General features: G+C 36.2%; 1 protein-coding gene across 5 annotated transcripts; it reads left to right on the plus strand.

Annotated features, from left to right (window-relative positions):
• Positions 1-743: 743 nt before the first annotated feature.
• On the plus strand, positions 744-20,631 carry LOC105255724 (choline transporter-like protein 1). Of its 5 annotated transcripts, XM_011265181.3 has the most exons (18): positions 744-1,451; positions 1,953-2,108; positions 14,968-15,107; positions 15,401-15,514; positions 15,588-15,736; positions 16,075-16,158; positions 16,321-16,411; positions 17,070-17,133; positions 17,425-17,533; positions 17,693-17,801; positions 17,969-18,088; positions 18,206-18,331; positions 18,429-18,535; positions 18,923-19,179; positions 19,334-19,500; positions 19,575-19,667; positions 19,794-19,886; positions 19,960-20,631. In XM_011265181.3, exons 3-18 carry the CDS (start codon positions 15,060-15,062, stop codon positions 20,023-20,025), a joined length of 1,797 nt encoding a protein of 598 aa, XP_011263483.1. In that variant the 5' UTR covers positions 744-1,451; positions 1,953-2,108; positions 14,968-15,059; the 3' UTR covers positions 20,026-20,631. The 5 variants fall into 5 exon arrangements, with proteins under 5 accessions (XP_011263483.1, XP_011263481.1, XP_011263482.1 ...); XM_011265179.3 differs by lacking the exon at positions 1,953-2,108 and having other exon boundaries at positions 1,415-1,451; XM_011265180.3 differs by lacking the exons at positions 744-1,451; positions 1,953-2,108 and adding an exon at positions 7,529-7,961.
• Positions 20,632-20,885: the final 254 nt, after the last annotated feature.

Raw genomic sequence — 20,885 nt, forward strand, 5'->3', positions numbered from 1 at the left:
AATAAATAATAAATAAATAAATTTTTATGAAATATGATTCGAGTGAAAAAGAAATTATAATGCACGAGAGAAATTCTCAACGTTAAAAATTCTAAGATATGTAGAGTAAACGATTCTCTTGTCACTCCAGTTTTCACTCACAGTTGTCATACCCTGATATGATGAAAGAGCACGCGTTTTTCGGCATTGGCAAACACACATTACATTACGACTATGTGTCAAAGCTTATACATAATGTCATTCAGATATCTCGATTCCGATGCTGCATGTTTGTACGAAAATAATCTAAATTACATTTCTTAAATAAATTTCTTTCCACCGAGATGAAAATAAATAGTATAAAATTACTTGTTATCAATATATGCGCAAAATTTTTTTTTTATTGCGTATCTATTGCTGTAGCTATTTCGTTCGACACAGAATGCCGCCTCGGATATGGTCCACGAGGCCAGGAGCGACTGGCGGCAATCGATGATGCCAAGCCACGAGAGTGTAGGTACATGTCAGACGCTCACGGATACTGACGGGACACATGTTAAACCCAATACGGCAGTATTCGCACACGAATGCGAATTCCGTTGCCTGGCGACGGTGAAAACCGGAGCAGCGTTACGTCGGGGATTTGTGGAAGGATGAGGATCGTCGTCGACAGTTTGGACGATTCTGCCACCGGTGCGGCGAGTGAAAAAATTCTCTCGCGAATTTCGCTCAAGTCGAGTTTTTTCGCGGCGAAGATTCGCAACAATCCGACAAAAACTGACGCCGGTCGATCTTCTGTAGATGATCAGATTGGTACGAGAAATTCGAGGAGAGTTAATTCTCCACGTCCTCCTTGATATTGTCGATCGTTCCGGGTGATATTCAGCAGTGATCGACGCAGTTAAACGTCAATACGCAATTTACGCTTCGCGTTTGTTGTCCTAATAATTAATTTCCTCCAAGTACCATGTTCTCTGTTGAGGGATGTAAAACGATGCACACCGAACTCTTCGACAATCGACAACCTTAATGAAAACGCATTAATGCGTGTAATGTATTCCGACCTTCCGTGAGAAAACCCTCTCCTAACAAAGACGTCGCTCTTACGAGCACGTGTGGGAGTGTGTGGCATCCCGCGAAGAGAATCCAATAACGCAAGTCGGAATTACTCCTCGCATATTTCCACTTTGACCTTTGACTCGGGCCGATATTTATGCGCGGTCGCGGAAAATGGGGCGTGTCTTGATATCTCGTAGACTCTGGTGAGTCGCGACGATGATAAATCGCGAGTATCGCGACAGATGCTGATGAATACGCGGTATATCGTGCGCGAAGCGGATTTCGTGGCGAGATTTCTTGGCGCCGGATCAGCGGAAGCGAATACTCGCAACCTGCCATCGTCGTAAAGAAATTTTTACAAACTCGTTGGACCTCTGCCCGAAATTCCGTCATGGAGTCGCTTTTGGAGCAGAGTAAGTCCCAGGGACCGCATGTCGCCTGTTGTATATACCAGTTGCCTCTTCCCTCGAATTTTCTCGACAAATTTTCAGGATATATTCGGGCAAAGCGATTTGACACTGTCAATAAATTCGCATGAAATTTGCCAATTTCCACGCATGGCAAAACACTTTGCACTCAATGCGTTATTTAAATTTTATTCTCAAAGAATATTATTACTCCAGAATTTTTATCTATTAAAAAGAGAATCTGAACTTTTTTCTCATCAATTGAAATTTATTCAAAAATTTTACTTGGCTTTTCTATGAGAAATGATCAAGAGTTATATTTATATATATTATATATACTTTTTGTATATTTTTATAAAGATTTATTTATGAAACATCAAAAAAATTCAATGTAAATTTATTTCTTGATATTATATTTTATGTAACGTGACTTGTAAAATTTTAGACAAGTCTGCCAAAGATATATTTATGTTCACATACCGTTTGCATGTGTGTTTCCCGTCACAGTTACGTTTCTACTTTCCGCTCTCGCATGCGCCGAGGAAAACTGGGTGAACTGGTCATCAGCAAAGCGCACGAGCGCGAGAAAACGGTGTTCCCGATAAACTGCGCTCGCCAAGTATCCCAACATTCGGACTCACCTGCATCTTGCACCTGGCGCAGGTAACGTACCTGGCGCCTTCTAGGAATAAACACCGGATGAAAATATATCGCGCGCGAAATATTTCTGTCGCCGGATAACGGATGGCACCACAGATTCCGCAGCGCGGAATCGAAAGCTCGCGAGTGGAGATAATCGCACAGCAATTTGCGCGCGTCAGCGATCGATACGACGTTTGATTAATTGCGATAATGTATCCCTCCTTCCCTCCCCTTCCTCCCGCTTTTCTCCCGGTATTTTTCCTTTCTTCCCCTTGCGGCGAAAAAAATAACGAGCTAGGAAAATAAGCGTTCGATGATTCCGCGATCGCTCAGAAAGCCGAGCTTGACGTGCGCGAAAGCTCGTGAATATTCATTCCGATCATCTTCAATCGCGATGGCGCAAAAGCGACGAATTACCGTCGGGCTCGCGCTTGTAAACATCGGCCGTATGAATAAGTTACGCTCAATTATTGTATACACGAAATATATGTCGAGCTAATAAAGCGTGTTACATTCGAAGCTGCATTTTACATGAGTATGTAAAGCTCGTATAAAATATACGCGGCGATATGCGACAATTTCCCGTTTCTTCTCGCCTCTCTGCCTTCCCTGCTTCTCGTTTCCTCCATTGAATTTTGATGTGATGCGGGAAAGAATAATGTGCCATTTTCAGCCTCGTGCTGGATTTCATTGATAAAAAAAATCGAACATTAATTTCGATACTTTATGCTGTGTCATTTCCGCGAAACGTATCGACTTCCGTATCTAGTCGTGAAATTATCTGCCGCGCGTTTTTCCCGGAAAGTCAATAGTTTTTCTCGTTTTCTACCCGGCAAGGTATCGGGCATGGTCGTGCAATCGCGGAATCTGCGATCGTCACTGTGCATTGCCAACGATATTGTAAAACGCATGCCTATTACATCGTAGGTAGCGCCGCAAATCGACAAACGTAAGTTTCATCGCGAAAGTTTTTAACATAGAAAGGAGAAAGAGCGGGAGAAAGAGAAAGAGAGGAAATGAGACTAGAAAATAACGATTCGAAAGAGAAGTTTGCTCGTTACAAACGATGAAATTACACGCGGGATACGCAAGTTGCATTTGAAATAAAAGTTACATCCCAGCGAAATTACATTAACTCCATTTTAGACGATCTGCAGAATTCGCGACAGAATTCGCAAGATGTGTAATGTGATATGTAGCGTAACGTGGAAAGCATATTTGAATTAGAATTATATCCGTAAAACGTGCAATATATATATTTTTTTATTTTTAATACGACAGAGATTAATAATTAATCCATAATTTCAATACTTCAAATACATGTACAAAGATAACGATATTTATTCCGAAAACAAAGATTTAATAATTTTTATTCAAATGTATGATTATTAAGTTAGCACATACGAATACATGAGATTTAATAATTAAAGCAACGAGATGAAGCAGATCAGAAAACGAAATAAACGATGGGAAAACAATTCGATTATGTACGAAATTTATAATACATAGTCAGAATCAGAAACATGATGCAAGCTTCCGCGCCGCATTTAGAAATCTATTTGTAGACATAAAAATACATACGATGTCTCTCGACAATTTTATCCGGGATTGTACACAAATGGTTCAAAGTAGACTTTTGTTCGGCGATTATTCGCGATTTATCGAGCGTGTTCGTAGAGAAACGCGACGGGAGCGTGTCTGACGCGCGTGTTCATTATCAGCGGCGCGACACGCGTACGGGGCGCATCCCAAAAGAGCGTATTTCGTGCGGCTCTAATTGAATGGCTTAATTCGTCACGGTGTGGGCGTGTTTCGCCAGGAGTTTCCGACTTTGTGGAGCTGGAACGAGCTGGGAGTCGCGACGCGCGCTTCGCCGCTCTTAATTTAATGCGGGCTTAAATTTTTCAGGAGCTCCTATCTGTGGCGAATTATCTCGCGGCCACACACGAGTCTGTGTGCGCGAATCCCCCGTCTCTCCCCGTGCATACATCAGCGCTGGGCGCCATGCACCGCGTGCGACTGGCTTAACGTCGTTTTCGGGGTGCTCGTCCAGAGCCGTTACGCGTGCGTGCTCAAGTACGACCTCTCGTATATCTGGTGAACACACCATCCCGGGGTCACCCAGGTTCGTCTAAACCGCCGCATTTAGCGTTAAACGCGGTTGTGCGATTGTGCGATTCTAATAGCGTTTTCATTCCTAATCGAGTCGAATGGCCATCAATTATCATCTCCCGTTCCTGGCGAGAGAACATTTTATATCAATATAGAGAAAGCGCTTGTATTTATAGAAATATCTCTAGCTTCTTATTTTAATAGTTTCATAATGTATAAATTTAATAGTTTCATGCGATTTTCGTACAAGAGATTTTAGACAAGTGAGTTATTTTTATGTTTGATAGGAATATAAATATACGTACATATATTTAGGATTAATAGCCGTAATATATTTGAAATATGTATAAGAATATGGGAGACATCTCCCTTTAGATTCTGGTGCTTCATCTCTACAGGGACACAAGTTATGCCCGTTCCGAGTTTGTCAAGAACAATTTTCGCCGACTCGAAAAATTTAACTCAACGTTTTGGAAATAAATATTTAGGCGATTCCGCGAGCGAAGGGCTCTTAGAGAAATGTCTTTTGCGATGAATTATAAAACGCTTAGATAGAGAGTTGGCGTTTATTTCGTGAAAAATACAATGTATCTTGAAATTGCACTCGCATTAGTCTTATGCAAACTCGTTCATTATCTTATCGCCATGTTCGCTCATCGAGATATCAAAAAATCGATTATTTCTCATTGAGATTAATACTTCTAAGTAATTGGTTTAAAAGAAAAATCGTTTAATATTTCAATTTCTTCTTTCATGTTATCAGTTTTGAGAAATTATTTTATGTATAATATCTTTTTTGTCTTTATTATAAGAATAAATTAAAATGAAAAAACATTTAATTTATTAAAGTTTTAATAAATATATCGCGTTTCGCAGAATAATATTTTCCAGATAAATAGAAAGAGAGAGAGAGAGAGACAGGCACAATAAAAGATATTGTTAAATTAAGTACATGGATATAAATTTACCGACAAGGCTCGAGACAGAGAGAGGAGGAGATTACGAAACACAAACGTTCATTATCGATGAAGCTCCAACTACGGGAAGTACGCACTATCTAATGATTTTTGCAGGCCGATAGCAGCTTGTTTACAGAGCGAATGTCCTTTATAATTGCAGTCGATTGGAGAACCGGCGATAAATGACGCGGTCCGATGACGGAAGATAATGTCATTAGTCGAACATAGTTATCCTTGTTGCGCCCGCGCGATCGCGCTATTGCAAAGCAGCCGGGCTCGCCGGGCACGGGCGCAATTGCGTTCCCTCTGCGCTCTCTGACGTCGCGCAATTACCGGTATCATTACTAATACGCATGCCGATACGAACGTCTCATGGTGCGGCGTAACCGCGGAATCGAAATACGGTTTCTCTGCGCGCAGCTATTATTCAGCACACACGTTACGAGTTATCCGGAACGCATCACCCGACATGTCGCGTGCGCGGTCTCGTCCGCGTCGCATAAAAAATTCACGGTGCAACGACCGCTATTTTTCAACTGGTCGCAACGATATCGTCCAACGGAATACCGAGCGAACGCGAAACGCAAGAGCGTAAGATAACGCGGCGGCCCGATGAGAAAAAGGGCGCGAATGGGCAAAAATGACATGGGATGGGGTCCAATTATGTCACCCTCGCGCGAGTGCGGCATATCTGCGTTTTCCTCGGTACCATCATTATATCGATCGCTTTCGATCGGTTATTATCAGCGTGAGTCTCTGTCCCTCTTTCTCCGCGCAAAGAACTTTCCTACGGGAAAATTCCTTTATTATGGGACCTTATCCGGTCGCCCTGAAGGTAATCAGTTTTTCGATAGTTCACCCAGTGGGATTACCGGCGCGGTCTAATTACGCTGCCTTTTCAAAGAGCACCCCTGAAATATTCACAAGGTGCTCGGGTCTTTTTTGCGCGGACAATTCCGTGTTCAAAGGCGTTCTGGTCGGAGCGCAGGACGATACAGAGCATTCGTTTCTTACGAAGCGAGGGAGTGCCGTGCGACTGAGAATCGTTATGTTTTATTAGCGCGCAAAGAGCTCCGCTGGAGCACTTTGTTGAAATGCACTCCACGGTCTCGTTTAACTGATATTAAACGAAAGGGAAACGGCGCGGGAGGTTCAGGTTGCCTGAATTTCAGCAGCGTTAGTTAATTATATGTACGCGCATACAACGATATTATACAATAACAAAACAAATATTTGTCGAGCGAGAGAAAAACAAGTAAATATTAAATATACCGTTGCTTTTTATTATTCGTCTAGTTCAATTACGTAGCAAATGTTTGCATGTGGTACGTATGGAATATACATGTAAAGAGTATACGCATACAAATCTCTCTCAAAACGCTGCTTGACACGCACGACGTGTTTAATGCGCGACATTACAATGTACTGTCCATTCTAACGCGGCATAAAAATATAATGACGAGAGTTCAGCGACGTCGGTTCTCGTTGGAATTGATTTTTCCTGGGAAATTGACAGCGCAATCGATGATTGTTGCAATTTTAAAATATCTACTATTGAATATTGCAAGTATGAAATAAAATTTTGAATGAAGTCCGTTTAAAATTAGTCGAAGGATAAAGTTCTATTATCTATTTACACTCTCGCAAAGGCTGAGAATTCTTAACTTCTCGATGGTAAATAGCTCCATAATTACAACTTTTTGCTCGGTGATTTTTCCCGGCAAAAGTCGACTTCAATTTCTTTCGAAGAGAGATTAAAATCTCACATAAAAAGAAACGATAGTTGAACCGTTGCGCAGGATCTTATTAATTCGCTTTTCAACAGAAATCGCAGAAATCTTGTCAAAGACGTCAAAGAAAGCAAGATAAAGAGAGAACGAAAGACAGAAACTGAGTGGGCGAGCAACTTTTTATGCAAATTGTTGCACCGCATAATTTGCTTGCAACAACATGAAATTACAGGGCAAACAATTAACCAACTACGCGCGTAATATAAGCTGTTTACATTGGCTAGACTAGAGATTGATAAGGTATCGCGCGATGCCCGAAATTGCCCTCGACAAGTTGGTTAACGAAGTTATCGCGGTGATTAGTGCAACTCGTTAGCGTTTGTATCGTGAGGGCTTTGATGAAGCCGAAACTCGACTCGGATGTCGCGAGTAATTTCTATACGGCGATTCGAAGGAAATACACCGTGAGATCCAAAAGACGACGTAACCGATGAATAGAGATAGATGGAGAGCGAGATGCAGCTGGAGGAGGCAGAGGAGAGGCAGAAAGATCAAGACAGACAAGAGAAAAAGATGGAGAGAAATAGAAAGAGAGAAGGAATGTGTGCGTGACGGATGGACGACACTACAAAGAGAACGACTCAACGAGAGACCGGAGAGGGGAGGCAGAAGAGTATGGGAGAAGAGTATGCGTAAGTGGGAGGAAAACGTGTGCGAGAGAAAGAGCGAGCGAGGAACGAAGAATGAAGCATGACTGCACGACTGAGTATCGTTAACTGTCGGCCACACAAGAGAGTCCGTTCTCCAGACCCTGCTGGTAATCACACCGAGTAGGCAACTGTCAGTGTTGTGCTCGAATGCGAGCGGACTCGTCGCGAGTCGCGCGTCGCAGCAAAACCGGAGCAACGCGTCGCTTTGAAATTCCGATGGCTCGCGTAAAGTTTCTAAACGTTCCTTCGTCTTCCTAGATCGAACCACGTGCGATCTCGCCGCACGAGATCATCTGGAGGAGCGCCTCGCGCGGACAGTCCGCTGAAGCACACCAACGAAAGTCTAGAAGACCGATCCGAGAGGTATGTTTACGATCCGAGAGGTGACTGTCTCGCGCAAAGATCTAACCGGGTTTCGATACACCTATTCGATGCACAGTGATAGATGATGCAGTATCGATTGTCGCAACCTCGAGTCGCAAAACGTCGAGACCTTGATGCGAACCGATCCGCTTCAGGAGACACGATAATGGCGTTTCGCCTGCCGTTCCTTTTCGCTGGAATGCTAACGGTTTACTGGTCGCCATGCTCGTTGTAATCTAATCGAGATCAGGGATTTTTTTTGAATGAAAGAGAAAGAAAGAGCGACGCATGTGCTTTAATCTCGTCGCTTTTTCCCGAGCGTCAAACCACGATAAGACGATGTTTCTCAACTAATATCGGAGCAGGAAACGGACGCGCTGCTCGGATGACGTCGGAATCGTTGCCATTTCCACGCTTCAAGTCTCGGCACGACTTTTTTTTCCTCGTCCGTCCCAAGCTGCGCCTACAGGTGTGTCATGATCGTTACGCAGATTGTGATGGTATACGGTTTTGGCGCAGTTGCGTAACGATAGAGATCTTTTTTCTGCTTTGCGAGCATGCATGGCTTGGTGTCTTTTTTTAGATATTCTTCGTGCAACCGTCATTTTTAAGGATACGCGAGCAACAGTGTTTCTCTAGTTATTTATCGGTATTAATTGGCTGTTAATGTCTACACATTTATTATTATTCAGTTCATATCGATGAGACATATGGCTCCGAGAAAGTTTGTTCAAGCATTTCATCATAATGTGAAAATGCGACTTGAATTGTCAATATTTATTGACAATGCGCGGGATATTTTGCTGATCGCTTCATTATTTTCGGTGTTAACTTTTCTTCAATATTTGTCAACATTGATACTTTGTCGAACGATTAGAGAAATAAATATCGATCCCGGTGATTAGATGAGTAAACATACGTTTTACATCTTTAGAAAAAAATGGAATATTTCCATTATCCGTAAGTGCAGATTACGGTCGCAGGTGCACACATGCAAGTTCTTGGATGCATGCAGGTGATGTACGATGAATGAGGTGATACGATTACGATGACAAATTAAGAAAAAAACGAATAATGGGATAGTAATATGTTTTGATAATAGCTTTTCCTATGTATGTCACGTCAATATTAAAGCACTACTTAATGTTGACGTATATATCAGTCATCTTAATGCGATTCCCCAAAGAGTCATTAGTAAAGTAAAGTGGACTCAATCATAATTTCAATAATTATAATGCCATAAATAATTGTGTGTCACAAACAAAATGCAATAACACTGTGGTTATATCCTCAAACGTATTTTACACAAGCGGCACTATCCCGCGAACTCTGAATTTGTCGGCGAGAGCTAATAATTGCATGCAAAATCGTTTAATTTTACGCCGATTAATTACGTATGCATATTAACGCAGATTAATGTTATGTTACACATGCAAATGCCTAACTTATAGAGCACATGATTTGGTACCTTTTCTGCATTTTAATTGAAGTCTATCGCGCTCAATGAACACGGACAATACATCGAGAGACTAAAGAAATTCTCGCGAAGGCCAGTGAATCATGCGATGGAAACAAAGAACCTTGATCGGAAACGAAACAGTTCTACTTCAATTTTCTTTATATTTTATCCTTCATATCATTTTCTTATTTCATTCGATTCAATATCTTGTTATCGCAAAATTTATTAATTTACGGATGATTAATAATTTTTAATGTGAGGCGGATAAATAATATGAAATGGTGCCGTTAAATAAAATGTGAAATATAATTCGTCGCATATTTCATATAAGATATCGATGTCGTATTTTTACGACGTCTTGTGTGAGACGAAATTGCATTTCTTTTTATATCTCTACGGAAACGTAGGGTACATATATACACATACATACGTATCAAATCGGGCAAATAACTGTGCTATCTTCAAGCAGGTGTGTTGATAGTACATCGATCGTAACCCTGAGGTTACGTGAGTTCGATGATGTACAAGAACAAGAACATATATGTGTTTCCGTTTAGTGTAAAGATATTCGATATATATTCTCCAGAATTCGCGTAATTTCAAGAACGGATTAAGAAAACCGATGTTTAAAGGTTTTGACGAAAAGGAAATTTAAACATGAAAGAGATCCGTTATCAGAACGCGTTTCATGAATAATTGAAGAGTGACGAATGTAGAATTAGCATAATGCGTGAATGATGCCGCGAGAAATCTTCATCAAGGTACGACCTACATCGCATTTATGTTGCTAATAATCCTTATATTACTACTGTTTCCGTCGAGGTTAAACTTGAGACAGAATATGTCTATCTGTCTGTCTTTTATACATCTTTAAATAACAAGATTTTTTTAAAAATTAAATGCTGCGAAAAGAAGTTTAATTCCATATAATTCAATATCTAATAAGTGAATATTTAAATAAATTCATATTTAAATGTAAAAGTAAAATCCACGACAGATTGTATTTTTTGCCTCCTCTTTTTTATCTTCTCACTGATAAATATATTTAAATTGATTATTTTTATCTTTTATTATCAATCTCATTAATTAGACTCAGATAGATCCATAAAATTTTCGACATTATTGGATAAAATTACATCTTTGTGGATAAAGATAGATCGATATAATCTGTTATTCAGTAATTTGCTCCATTTCGGAGAGTTATACGCATAATTGTAGAGCGATTTAACTTTTAAGCCTAATATATCGTTAGTGGGCAATGAGCTTCTTGCGTCGGAGTTCTGGAGCAATAATTTCGCACCTACGTTAGAATTCTGCACACATCTGCCGATCGTTATTATTTCATTATGAAACAGTTCATTATAAAAGCTTAGAGACAAAGATAAGTTCGGGGAACCGGGAGTAATTTTTAAAATTACTAGAAACGTTGAATATCCAGCGAATCTATAAATTATTATAAGAAATAACTGACATAAAAGCTGGACAATTGACGTAGATATCTGTCAATTTGCGTCCATTTAAAGTTAATGATTTTCATATTAGATAACAACGCAAATTTAAATTATTTCCCAGAAATTATATAATCGCAAACAAGATTAGCAGCAGATATCTTTCGATTAAGCATATGGCTAAATAATCATAATGGAACATAATATTACATATGTATACATTTATGGTAATATTGAACTTTGAAAGTAGATTTTAAACTATAAACCTCAGAGAATTTAAAGACTCAAAAATATACCTGCGTAGAAAATATACTGTCAATTGGGACAGAGAGGCGGATAGTAAGATCAGGGACAAAGAGAAGCCGAGAGCAAATCGGACCTGTTCGGTTCGACTCGGTATTTCTCGGTAGAAGATTCCGTCCAGATGCTTTTCTTCGGTCCATGAAAATTGTATACTCAGGTATATCTTTGCTGAAGTTAGACGGATGCATATCTTGTGTATATTCGTGCATCGTAACTGTTATTTAAGAAGTTCAAAGCTAGTTTCCTTTTGATTTACTTGATACCGTTTGATTCGTTATTTATTTTTCGAGCTTTCACATGTGAGAGATCCGCAAAAGTATAATTTCAAATGTCTGGAAAACATAATATACACGAGACATTGTTTTAAAAACACAATAAAGAAATGCAATTCAAGTAGATCAAATCGAGTCATATCTGATAGATATCGTGTTTCGATATAGCGTTTCGTATTATCATATTTTATCATGATATTATCACTATAACAAAGTTTTCTTTTGTAATGATATCGTCGAACAAATTTGTCATCGAACAATCGGAATTCGGAGAGGAGGAAAATTACATGAATAAATAGAAGTGTCTTCAATCTACCTGAACCTATCGTGTCGGTCTGTTTGTAGTTGATTGCAGTCATTTTATTTGCAATGTACATATTGATTGAATTCAACAAGTGAAGGTGCGATAATAACTAATAGCATAAATTAAATAATTATAATAATATAAAGTAAAATTTATCTGTATAACACAAGGAGCTTTATAATTCAAAAATTACTGTAATAATTATTCGGCAAGTGTGACACTGAATAAATAATTATTAATACGATACAAATAGATATAACTACTCAAAATAATGTTAAATAAAATGAAAAACGTAACAATGCATGAAACGCATCGTGCTCTTCACAGGCGTCGTAGTTGCACTTTTAGTACGTTTCATGGACGTTTGTGTATAAATATGATTCACAATTCCTGCGTCTTTGTGCGAGTGTATAATTAGCGCAATGATGGCTCTAACTTGCCATTTAGTCGTCTTTTTATTGCGTATACTGTCTCGTGCTGTCGCGAACGTGCGAAAAACTTACCAGACGTTATCTTGCCGAGACTAAATTTCTCTCTCGCATGCGTGCCATCGTAACGACCCACGATGAGATTATATATCCAGTCAGGCGGAGGAGTGTTGATCCGCAAGAAAAATTCGCAACTTCTTGCCTCGAAAATTTTCCTCGGGAATACGTACAACTCTCTCCCGGGAGGCTTTTCACCCAAGTTTCATTGAAAAGGTATACGTCGCCTGATGCCCCCGTAAGTTTCCAAGAAATACGTCTTTCATAACTTTGCGCGAACTCCGCTGAATCTACGGGTAATGCCTTCGGATACGCGAAAATAGATTGCAGGTTGGCAGACCACCAGCGTGAAAATAATTCGCGATGCCAAGCGGTTAGCAATCCTTATCGGCGCATTCTGATTGTCGTATCTTACAAGCGAATGTGATTTCATCGTGATACGTTAGATAGCGGGATATTCTGATAAATCGTATGTAATGTATGTCAATGTATGTGCGACACAATCTAAGCCATCTAATATAATTTAATTTTAACTCATTGTCCCTTCACATTTGAATCTATCAATAAATTAAATAGAAGACCATCTGAAAATAAATTCGAAATTGGTTCATATCTAATTACGCCAATTTGCTGTATAAATGAGTACGTAGATTCTTTTCACGCAAATAACTATGGTAAAAAGTGGCGCGACCCATTTTTCAAAAAAAAAAACCTTTCCGGAAAAAGTCATTCCGGAAAAATCAGGCTACGAGTTATTGCATTACATACACACGTGTACATAAAATTCTAAAATCGATTATCTGACATCGTACTTTTAACAAAGAGAGAGAGAGAAAGTCTAAAAATATAAATATAATAAAAGCGTATAATATAATAAAAGATATATACATAAAATAATAAAAAATAGTACACATATATAGTTCTTATTAATATAGTTATTCTAATGTTGAACGGACCTTGCATCACTTGCAATAATAACTGATACTAACTACCTGCAATAATAACTAATCGCTGGTTATTTGCATCATGTGAAAAACGTGATATTATTCGTGACGATTAAAAGTTACTGGATCCAGATAAATAGTTTTGAACAAGCAAGCAAAATTGCTGACAATGTTCATGCATCTCATTCTCTTCAATATCGACCGCGTCAGAAAAGCATTAATCAGTCTTATATCTATGCTCTAATATTCCTTACGACACGGTGCGCACATGTGAAGGAACAATTTGATTATATCAGAGGCGTTAAAGTTTAACTCATTCGCGATTGCACCGATTTTTGTTCCGATGCACCGATTAATGTTCCAATGATCACTATAAAATTCAACAAAGAATTTTTATTTCAAGGGACAATTTTTATAAATAGTAAAAATATAGAAAAAAATTAATGTTTTATGAATTTCTTGTATAGAAATAAATTGATACAAAACTAACATTCGCATCTTAATAAAAATTTTATGACGTGATACTCCAAAAACGACTAGTGATTTTATTTGAAATATTTCCGTGTAAGATTAGCGAATACGAGAACTAATGACGTAATTGTAATGCCTTTAAACGAGCGATAAGCCATATCCATGATTGTCATTCAACACCATAGCGCGTGACTAAGGCTGTCTTACGCCTTTGTACATATGTCTGATAAAACTTTTGTCGTGTTTCTTTCTTACTGAAACACGAAAGTAACATTAACCTACTGCACTCAATATATATATTTGTGTGACTTTTCCATAATATATCTTCAGTAATTTTGTTATAAATTCTCTGTCACAGTGTTAGTGTAAAAGCTGTTCTCAAGCGAATAAATTGTATATACGGTGCCTTCTTTTTTATAGAATATCTCACGATGTACATAGCTAACAGATTTATGATCTGCAAAAAGATATTAATATATTTCTGACAATAAATATTATTATCAATATTATTTATTTTGAAATAACAGCAAGTGCAATTTATTATGCTATAAAGCATTGTCATTAACATTAAACACTTTTTGTCTCTATATATTAATTATTTGTGATATTTTAAAATGCATATCTTGATACGAATTAATTAATTAAATCATCTATCCATTTTCTACGAGTTTATAAAATATTTTTAATATTTTAATTTTTCGCAAAGTTTTATCTCTAAACGACCGTAATTATGTTTCGCCTATGTTACCATGGATGATGTATATTTCTGATCGGCGTTGCGACAACAATATCCGAGCATGCAATTTTCCAGGCGATTATTAATCGATCGATATCAGCATGACCCAGGTTTCTTTCAAAGAACGCTTTCCGGAAACAGCGATGGCAATTGTCATCGAATCACATCGCGGACACATCGTAATTATTGTACACTTCTATGTGTCGTACACATATAAACTAAACCACGCGTTTAGAATTGTTTCTTTAATTATCAAGAATTAAATTTAATGAAAATTCCTATTAAATTTTCGGTGGAATTCTGAGAGGTCAAGTATATCGAATATTTTTGCTTCAATACGTTTTCAACGCAAATTCAGGAAGACACATATTGCTATTTTAATATGATTTCGAATATTTTGATATACATCGGAACCGATAAAATATCGCACTTAACAATAATTATTTCACACACTAATATATTTATATATTTGTATTTATCATTCATGTTGCAAGCTATTACGCGATGTTGATCATTCTCGATTTGATAAACGCTGCTACAAAAATAAACTGATAATTATATCTTTGATTTTTTTCCTTTTGAAGCTGGCGCATCGGAAGCATTAGACTTAAAGCTTGATCAGAAAGAGAACGAGCACAGCTGTTTGGAACAACCAGTGGCCCAAACGAGTTTAGAGATGGGTTGTTGTGGTTGTGCGGATGAGGCTTCTAAGGTGGAACCAACGGTAAATATTTCCCTCGTACATATTATCCAGATATTTATATAAACGTAACATACTTTGACGTCGAAAAAAATAATTGTGTTATGTATATTATTCAAACATGAAGTTTCTTATGTAAATGGAATTTTCTAAATTAATTCTCATAATACATGCCTCATTCATTAAATTAATTATTTCTCATGCTGATTTTATATGTGCATACGTTTTAAATGTTATATTTTTATATATGCACACGATATAAGACTTCTTCGATGACTGTATGATTATTTTAAATTACGTTTCTTACACTTTTTTAGACACCTGAGAGTCATGGTTCACCGACGAATTATTCAGATAAGATCTTTGTCGAGAATCGATCATGTACCGATATTCTGGCTCTAATTGTCCTACTTATTCTCGCGGGTGGTTTTGTAAGTGATATCATTTTTTTCTTTCTTACATCATAAGACGTTTGAAGTATCATTTCGTAATTCGCATACACAGGCCTTTATGATGACGAACGTAGCGAAAAAGGGTGACATTTACCGTGTGATAAACGGATACGATGATTGGGGAAATGTTTGCGGTCGTGTAACCTCGAAGGAAATTGATCCGAAATTCCCTGGTAAAGGCGGTGACTACACTCGGAAACGGTGAGTACATTCTCGAAACTTTGTTCTATTTCAAAATGAGATTTTCTTGTAATTCGTTAATCCATATTAGAGCTAAGAAATATAAAAAATATGAGATAATACACATTTTTCTTAATTATAAACAAATAATAAATTAATTAAAAAATTAATTAAACAAGATATTTAGTACAGTCAGGTTTTTAGTAAAGCCAATTAAGTAAAAAAATACTTTGATATATAGTTTATTTTAAACATATTTTAAACATATAATCGCGATGATTTGACAATTGTCTACTACAGTGTTTAAAAATTACACGAATTGTTGCTTTTGTTAATAATTTATAATCCGCATTATTTAGGTATCTCGAAATCGACATCGATTCCACAGGAGTAAAGAAACGCACATGCGTTGCAAACTGCACTTCAACGCTAGAGGAACCCAAGTTAGTATTCTATGAAATTGATTACGCATTTCACAGTAATCAATTATCATGGTAATCAAAGTAATTATTAATCGTGGAATGCGAGAGATATTATATGTATCAAGTATACTAGTAAACTTGTTTTATTTTCTTTCAATATAAAGTTTCATCTCTATCTCGTAGAACGTTATTCCTGAACCGTTGCTTGCACAAGAAGGTGACCGATACCATCAACTCGATAATAAGGACTCTTCGCTTGGATAGTTTTTATAATGTAAGTAGCGAGAAAATTATCCAAAATTATATTTAAGTAAAAAAAATACGTAAACTCTTTATTGTGTTAAAATTCTGAGTTGTAAAGGAATATCCATAATTTGATTTCATATTTCTCGTCAATGTCTCTTAGGTATTTTCAGATCATATTTCTATACGGCTTCATTTCAACAGATAGTACACAAATAGACATTTATTCTCCTTTTCTGGAATATATTTTTCATGTTATTTTATCTTATTGTTTTCTTACATCAAAATCGATACATATCTTTCTTTTCATTATTGACTGAAAAATAAAAGAAAATTATTCCACAAAAAAGTCATCTGTCACACTCGTAAAACCAAACGATTATTTTAAAGTTTGGAAGAGAAAGAAAGAGAGAAAATAACTTGATTAATTTGATTTGAACATTTTATGATAATTACAGCATATTTAACTAAAACTCACTTTAATTGATTTCATTTTTTCATAAAAAACTACATAATGCTTTTTCAAATTATATTTCAAATTTTATAATAAATCAGTTTCTTGATCATCTTATTTTCCATTTCTTTCGATTTCTACATCAATTAATCTAAATAAATAAAGTAATTAATAAGTAATATAATAGTTCTTAACTAACCAAAACAAATAACAATAAATTATATCATTACTTCAGAACGCAGTCACTGATCTAGGAATTGCATGGCGCGAATTAGTTTATCTTTTACTTATAGCTTTGGGTACGTATCTTTCAAAAATAATATATTGTTATTTTAGAATTATTTAAAGCTTCCAATTTAATCAAACGTTTTATTGAATTCGAAAATATTCCAAGCAATTTATATACAATGTAATAAAAATCTGAAAACTGAATACTTTCAATATTTTATTTCGTGTTAACAATATAACTTTTTCATTTCATCATGGATATGATTTTTGCGAATTAAATTTCGGGAATGAATTCTTATATCGCTTTCGAGTGGTATAAAACGGAGATTTTGAATGATTGATTACGATCGGCAATTTTTTAGCACTTTCTCTCGCTATCCTGGTGGCTTTCCGTTATATGGTACAATACGTCATCTATATCGTATTGATCGGCGCAGTTTTGGCTTGCATCGGTGGCACAACGTATCTCTGGTAAAGGAAATTATTTCAAGCCGAAGATTAAATTGATGTGACAGATAAAAATCATACATTAAATATTTTACTTGAGAGATATTTATGTTAATAGAATATTTATTGCGATCAATAAGCGGTATGATCAATTATGATAAATTTATTCTTTTCTGTGCATAGGTTGGCATGGTATCAAGAGAAGAAGAGTCTGGATGAAAAAAACATTGATCCAGAGGATTCTAGCCTGCAGCCTTATTTTATCTACTCTATTATTATGTCGATTGTTACTGTAAGAGAAGTACTATACATAGCATGCAAATTTTGTGAACATTTTGCACACACACATGTAGATACACATACACACATATACACATACATATACACACGCCTCTCAGAAAGAGAGAAGCATATGTGTATGTATGTGTATCTATATATGAAATATATATATATTCGCAGGTTATCGTACTTCTGGTCATTCTGGTGATGAGAACGAGAATTGAGTTGGTCATGCAGCTTTTCCGGGAGGCGGGTAAAGCCGTATGCGCGATGCCAGCGTTGTTGTTTCAACCAATTTATGTGAGTATATATCTCCATTCAATTACTATCAATGATTACATTTAGTGTCTCATATCCGCCGTTTCATGTCAACGAATCGGATTCTCGTAAATGCGAAATATTCTCGTTTATTTTCAGACGTATCTGCTCATCGGATTCACGATGATGGCGTGGATCTACTGTATGCTATGGATCGAGAGCGCCGGTGATATTTATTTGAATCGCAAGAAGCATGTACATTTTAAGAAGGATGCATTACTCATTGTATGTGAGCGTATTATTTTATGTTACCTTATCAATTTTTATCGTACTCTGACTATAACCAAAAAATACATCTTTCTAATAAATGAAATTAATTTAGGCAACGAGATGGTACAATCTGTTTCTATTTTTTGTGGCATATGAATTTTACATGGGCTGTCAACATATGGTCGTCGCTTGCGCCGTTGCTCGATGGTTTTTTACAAGGTGAGATGATCAATGATAATAAAAAATAAAGTGGAGCAGACAATATAATAAAAGATCCATTATATGCAATTGCATTTTCCGCTTACAATACTATTTTTCCAGTAATCACATATTTTTTTATATCGACTTTAATGAGAGAGATACTTGATATTTTCTCTTCGATAGCCCATCTTTTTTTTTAAATCTCTTTCACATCATATTATCATACTACCATATTACTATATACTACTATATTTTATATTACTATATATTACTATATTTTTTATTTTCTTTTATACTTGCTCTTTTTGATACAATGTTCAATTCATCCAAATTTTAATCGTATAATATTTATAATATCATATAACTTGTATACAGAAAAACTGACCAAAAATTGTATTTTAACAGGGACAAGAGACATCTTTCCTTACCGGTAGTAAAGGGCTTTGGATATCTTATAAGATACCACCTGGGTACCGTTGCTTTTGGAGCTTTAATAATAGGTGTTGTTCGACTGATTAGAGCCATAATTTCCTTCGTTCAAAATCATCTGAAACGTTATGACAACGCTTTTGTACAAGGAATTCTATGGTGTTGTCAATGTTGTTTTTGGTGTTTCGAATGTGCTCTAAAATTTCTCACTAGGAATGCATACATCGAAACAGGTATCCACAACACATTTTATACTGATTAAGCTAGAAATTTGCCAAGTCTTTTTCCTATTCTTACGAACAGTGATATAATTGTAGAACAATAAAATTCATAAAATATTTACATATTTTTATCAATGTAATCATACAAAAATAATATTCTTTGCAGCCATATACGGATGCAATTTCTGCACAGGCGGAAGGAAGGCATTTCAAGCTTTGTCCAGTAATATTTTACGAGTAGCGGCGATTAATAGTGTCGGTGACTTTGTCTTATTCCTGGGTAAAGTCTTTGTCGTTACTCTTACAGTTATCGCAGGAGTTTATTTGATCCAGGTACAGATAAATTAATCATATAATATTCTCTTCCTAAGTTTTTTACTAAATATTTTAATTTCGTTTCTTCGTAGAAGAAGGATGGGCTTCATCATCCTTGGATACCAATCACTCTCGCAGGGATATTCGCATTCCTAGTCGCACATTGCTTCATATCTATTTATGAGGTAAATAATATATAAAAAAAAAAAAATATATATATATATATATATATATATATATAATAAATAATCTATATATATAATAAAAATATGAATAATAATTATATTATGAAAAAAATGATTTCTTTGCAGATGATTATTGACACGATATTTTTATGCTTTTGCGAGGATTGCGAAAAAAACGACGGTATAAGTCGACCTTATTTCATGAGCCGCGGTTTAATGGTTCGTATTATATCAGTAGATATATTTCTTTAATAGGTATATAGTTATTAAAAAATAATTTTTTTTTGTTCAGGAATTCGTGGAGAACAGTAAGAAAGCTTTGAGGCAAATAGAACAGCGAGGATCCGGGGCTGCGTAACAGGAATTATTAAACAGAATGTTTTAAATTGAATGCTTCTCTTGAAAGAATGCATTGTTGATTATTTTAAACACTCAATGTCCGAATACAAGTTGAATGGCATGGAATGAAAATGGAGTAAAATGACATTGAATGTTCTAATGATCTTGTCGGTAGATGATTGCAATGTCGCGTGAGACGAGGAAGTAAAGTTTTCTTTCGTACATGCACAAGCTGTCTTCTCTTAGGCCCAATTCCACAACTCACTTTAACGGAGGATTTACATTGCATCCAATGTCCGATATATGATTGGATACAATGGGCTTTGGACGCAATGTAAATTGTCTTTTAACGAGCTAAACTTTGGTTAGAATAAGTTGTGAAACTGGGCCTTAATCCACAGCAGTTACCGAAGTCGTTCCATACCAACGAAACGTTGCACACAAACGATCGTTTCGACGATCGATTCAACGGACTGATTACATTATAAAAAAAGTTATGTGAATTATTCTATATATTTTTTCGAAGTTCCTATTTCTAAAAATATTTTTTATATGATATAAGAAAGCGTATTTCTACACTAAGAAATAAAATTGTTAACGTGACTAAATCATTCGACTAAATCATTATTTTTTTAATTAAAATATTTAAATGAAATAGTACATATTAAAAAATTCTAACATGATATTCATTTAATTTAAATATTAAATTTCAAATCAAAAATAATAATTTAGTTGAACGGTTTACTCAAGTTAATAACTTTTTTTCTGTGTATATAATCTTAACTGAAATAGATACGATGTGTGTTCGCGCAGTTAATGCGAAGACGCTAATTGGCAGCTCGAACTTATTTCGTATTATTAAAAAAATGACTAGCGAAC

This window comes from Camponotus floridanus, unplaced genomic scaffold, assembly GCF_003227725.1.
Source record: "Camponotus floridanus strain SB8 unplaced genomic scaffold, Cflo_v7.5 scaffold95, whole genome shotgun sequence".
Classification (NCBI taxonomy): domain Eukaryota; kingdom Metazoa; phylum Arthropoda; class Insecta; order Hymenoptera; family Formicidae; genus Camponotus; species Camponotus floridanus.

Coding starts and splice junctions, on each gene's coding strand:
- LOC105255724 (XM_011265179.3), top strand. CDS start 1,430: ATGGAGTCGCTTTTGGAGCAGA. Junction 19,501..19,574: donor CAGGAGTTTATTTGATCCAG/GTACAGATAAAT, acceptor GTTTCTTCGTAG/AAGAAGGATGGGCTTCATCA. Junction 19,887..19,959: donor TCATGAGCCGCGGTTTAATG/GTTCGTATTATA, acceptor TTTTTTGTTCAG/GAATTCGTGGAGAACAGTAA.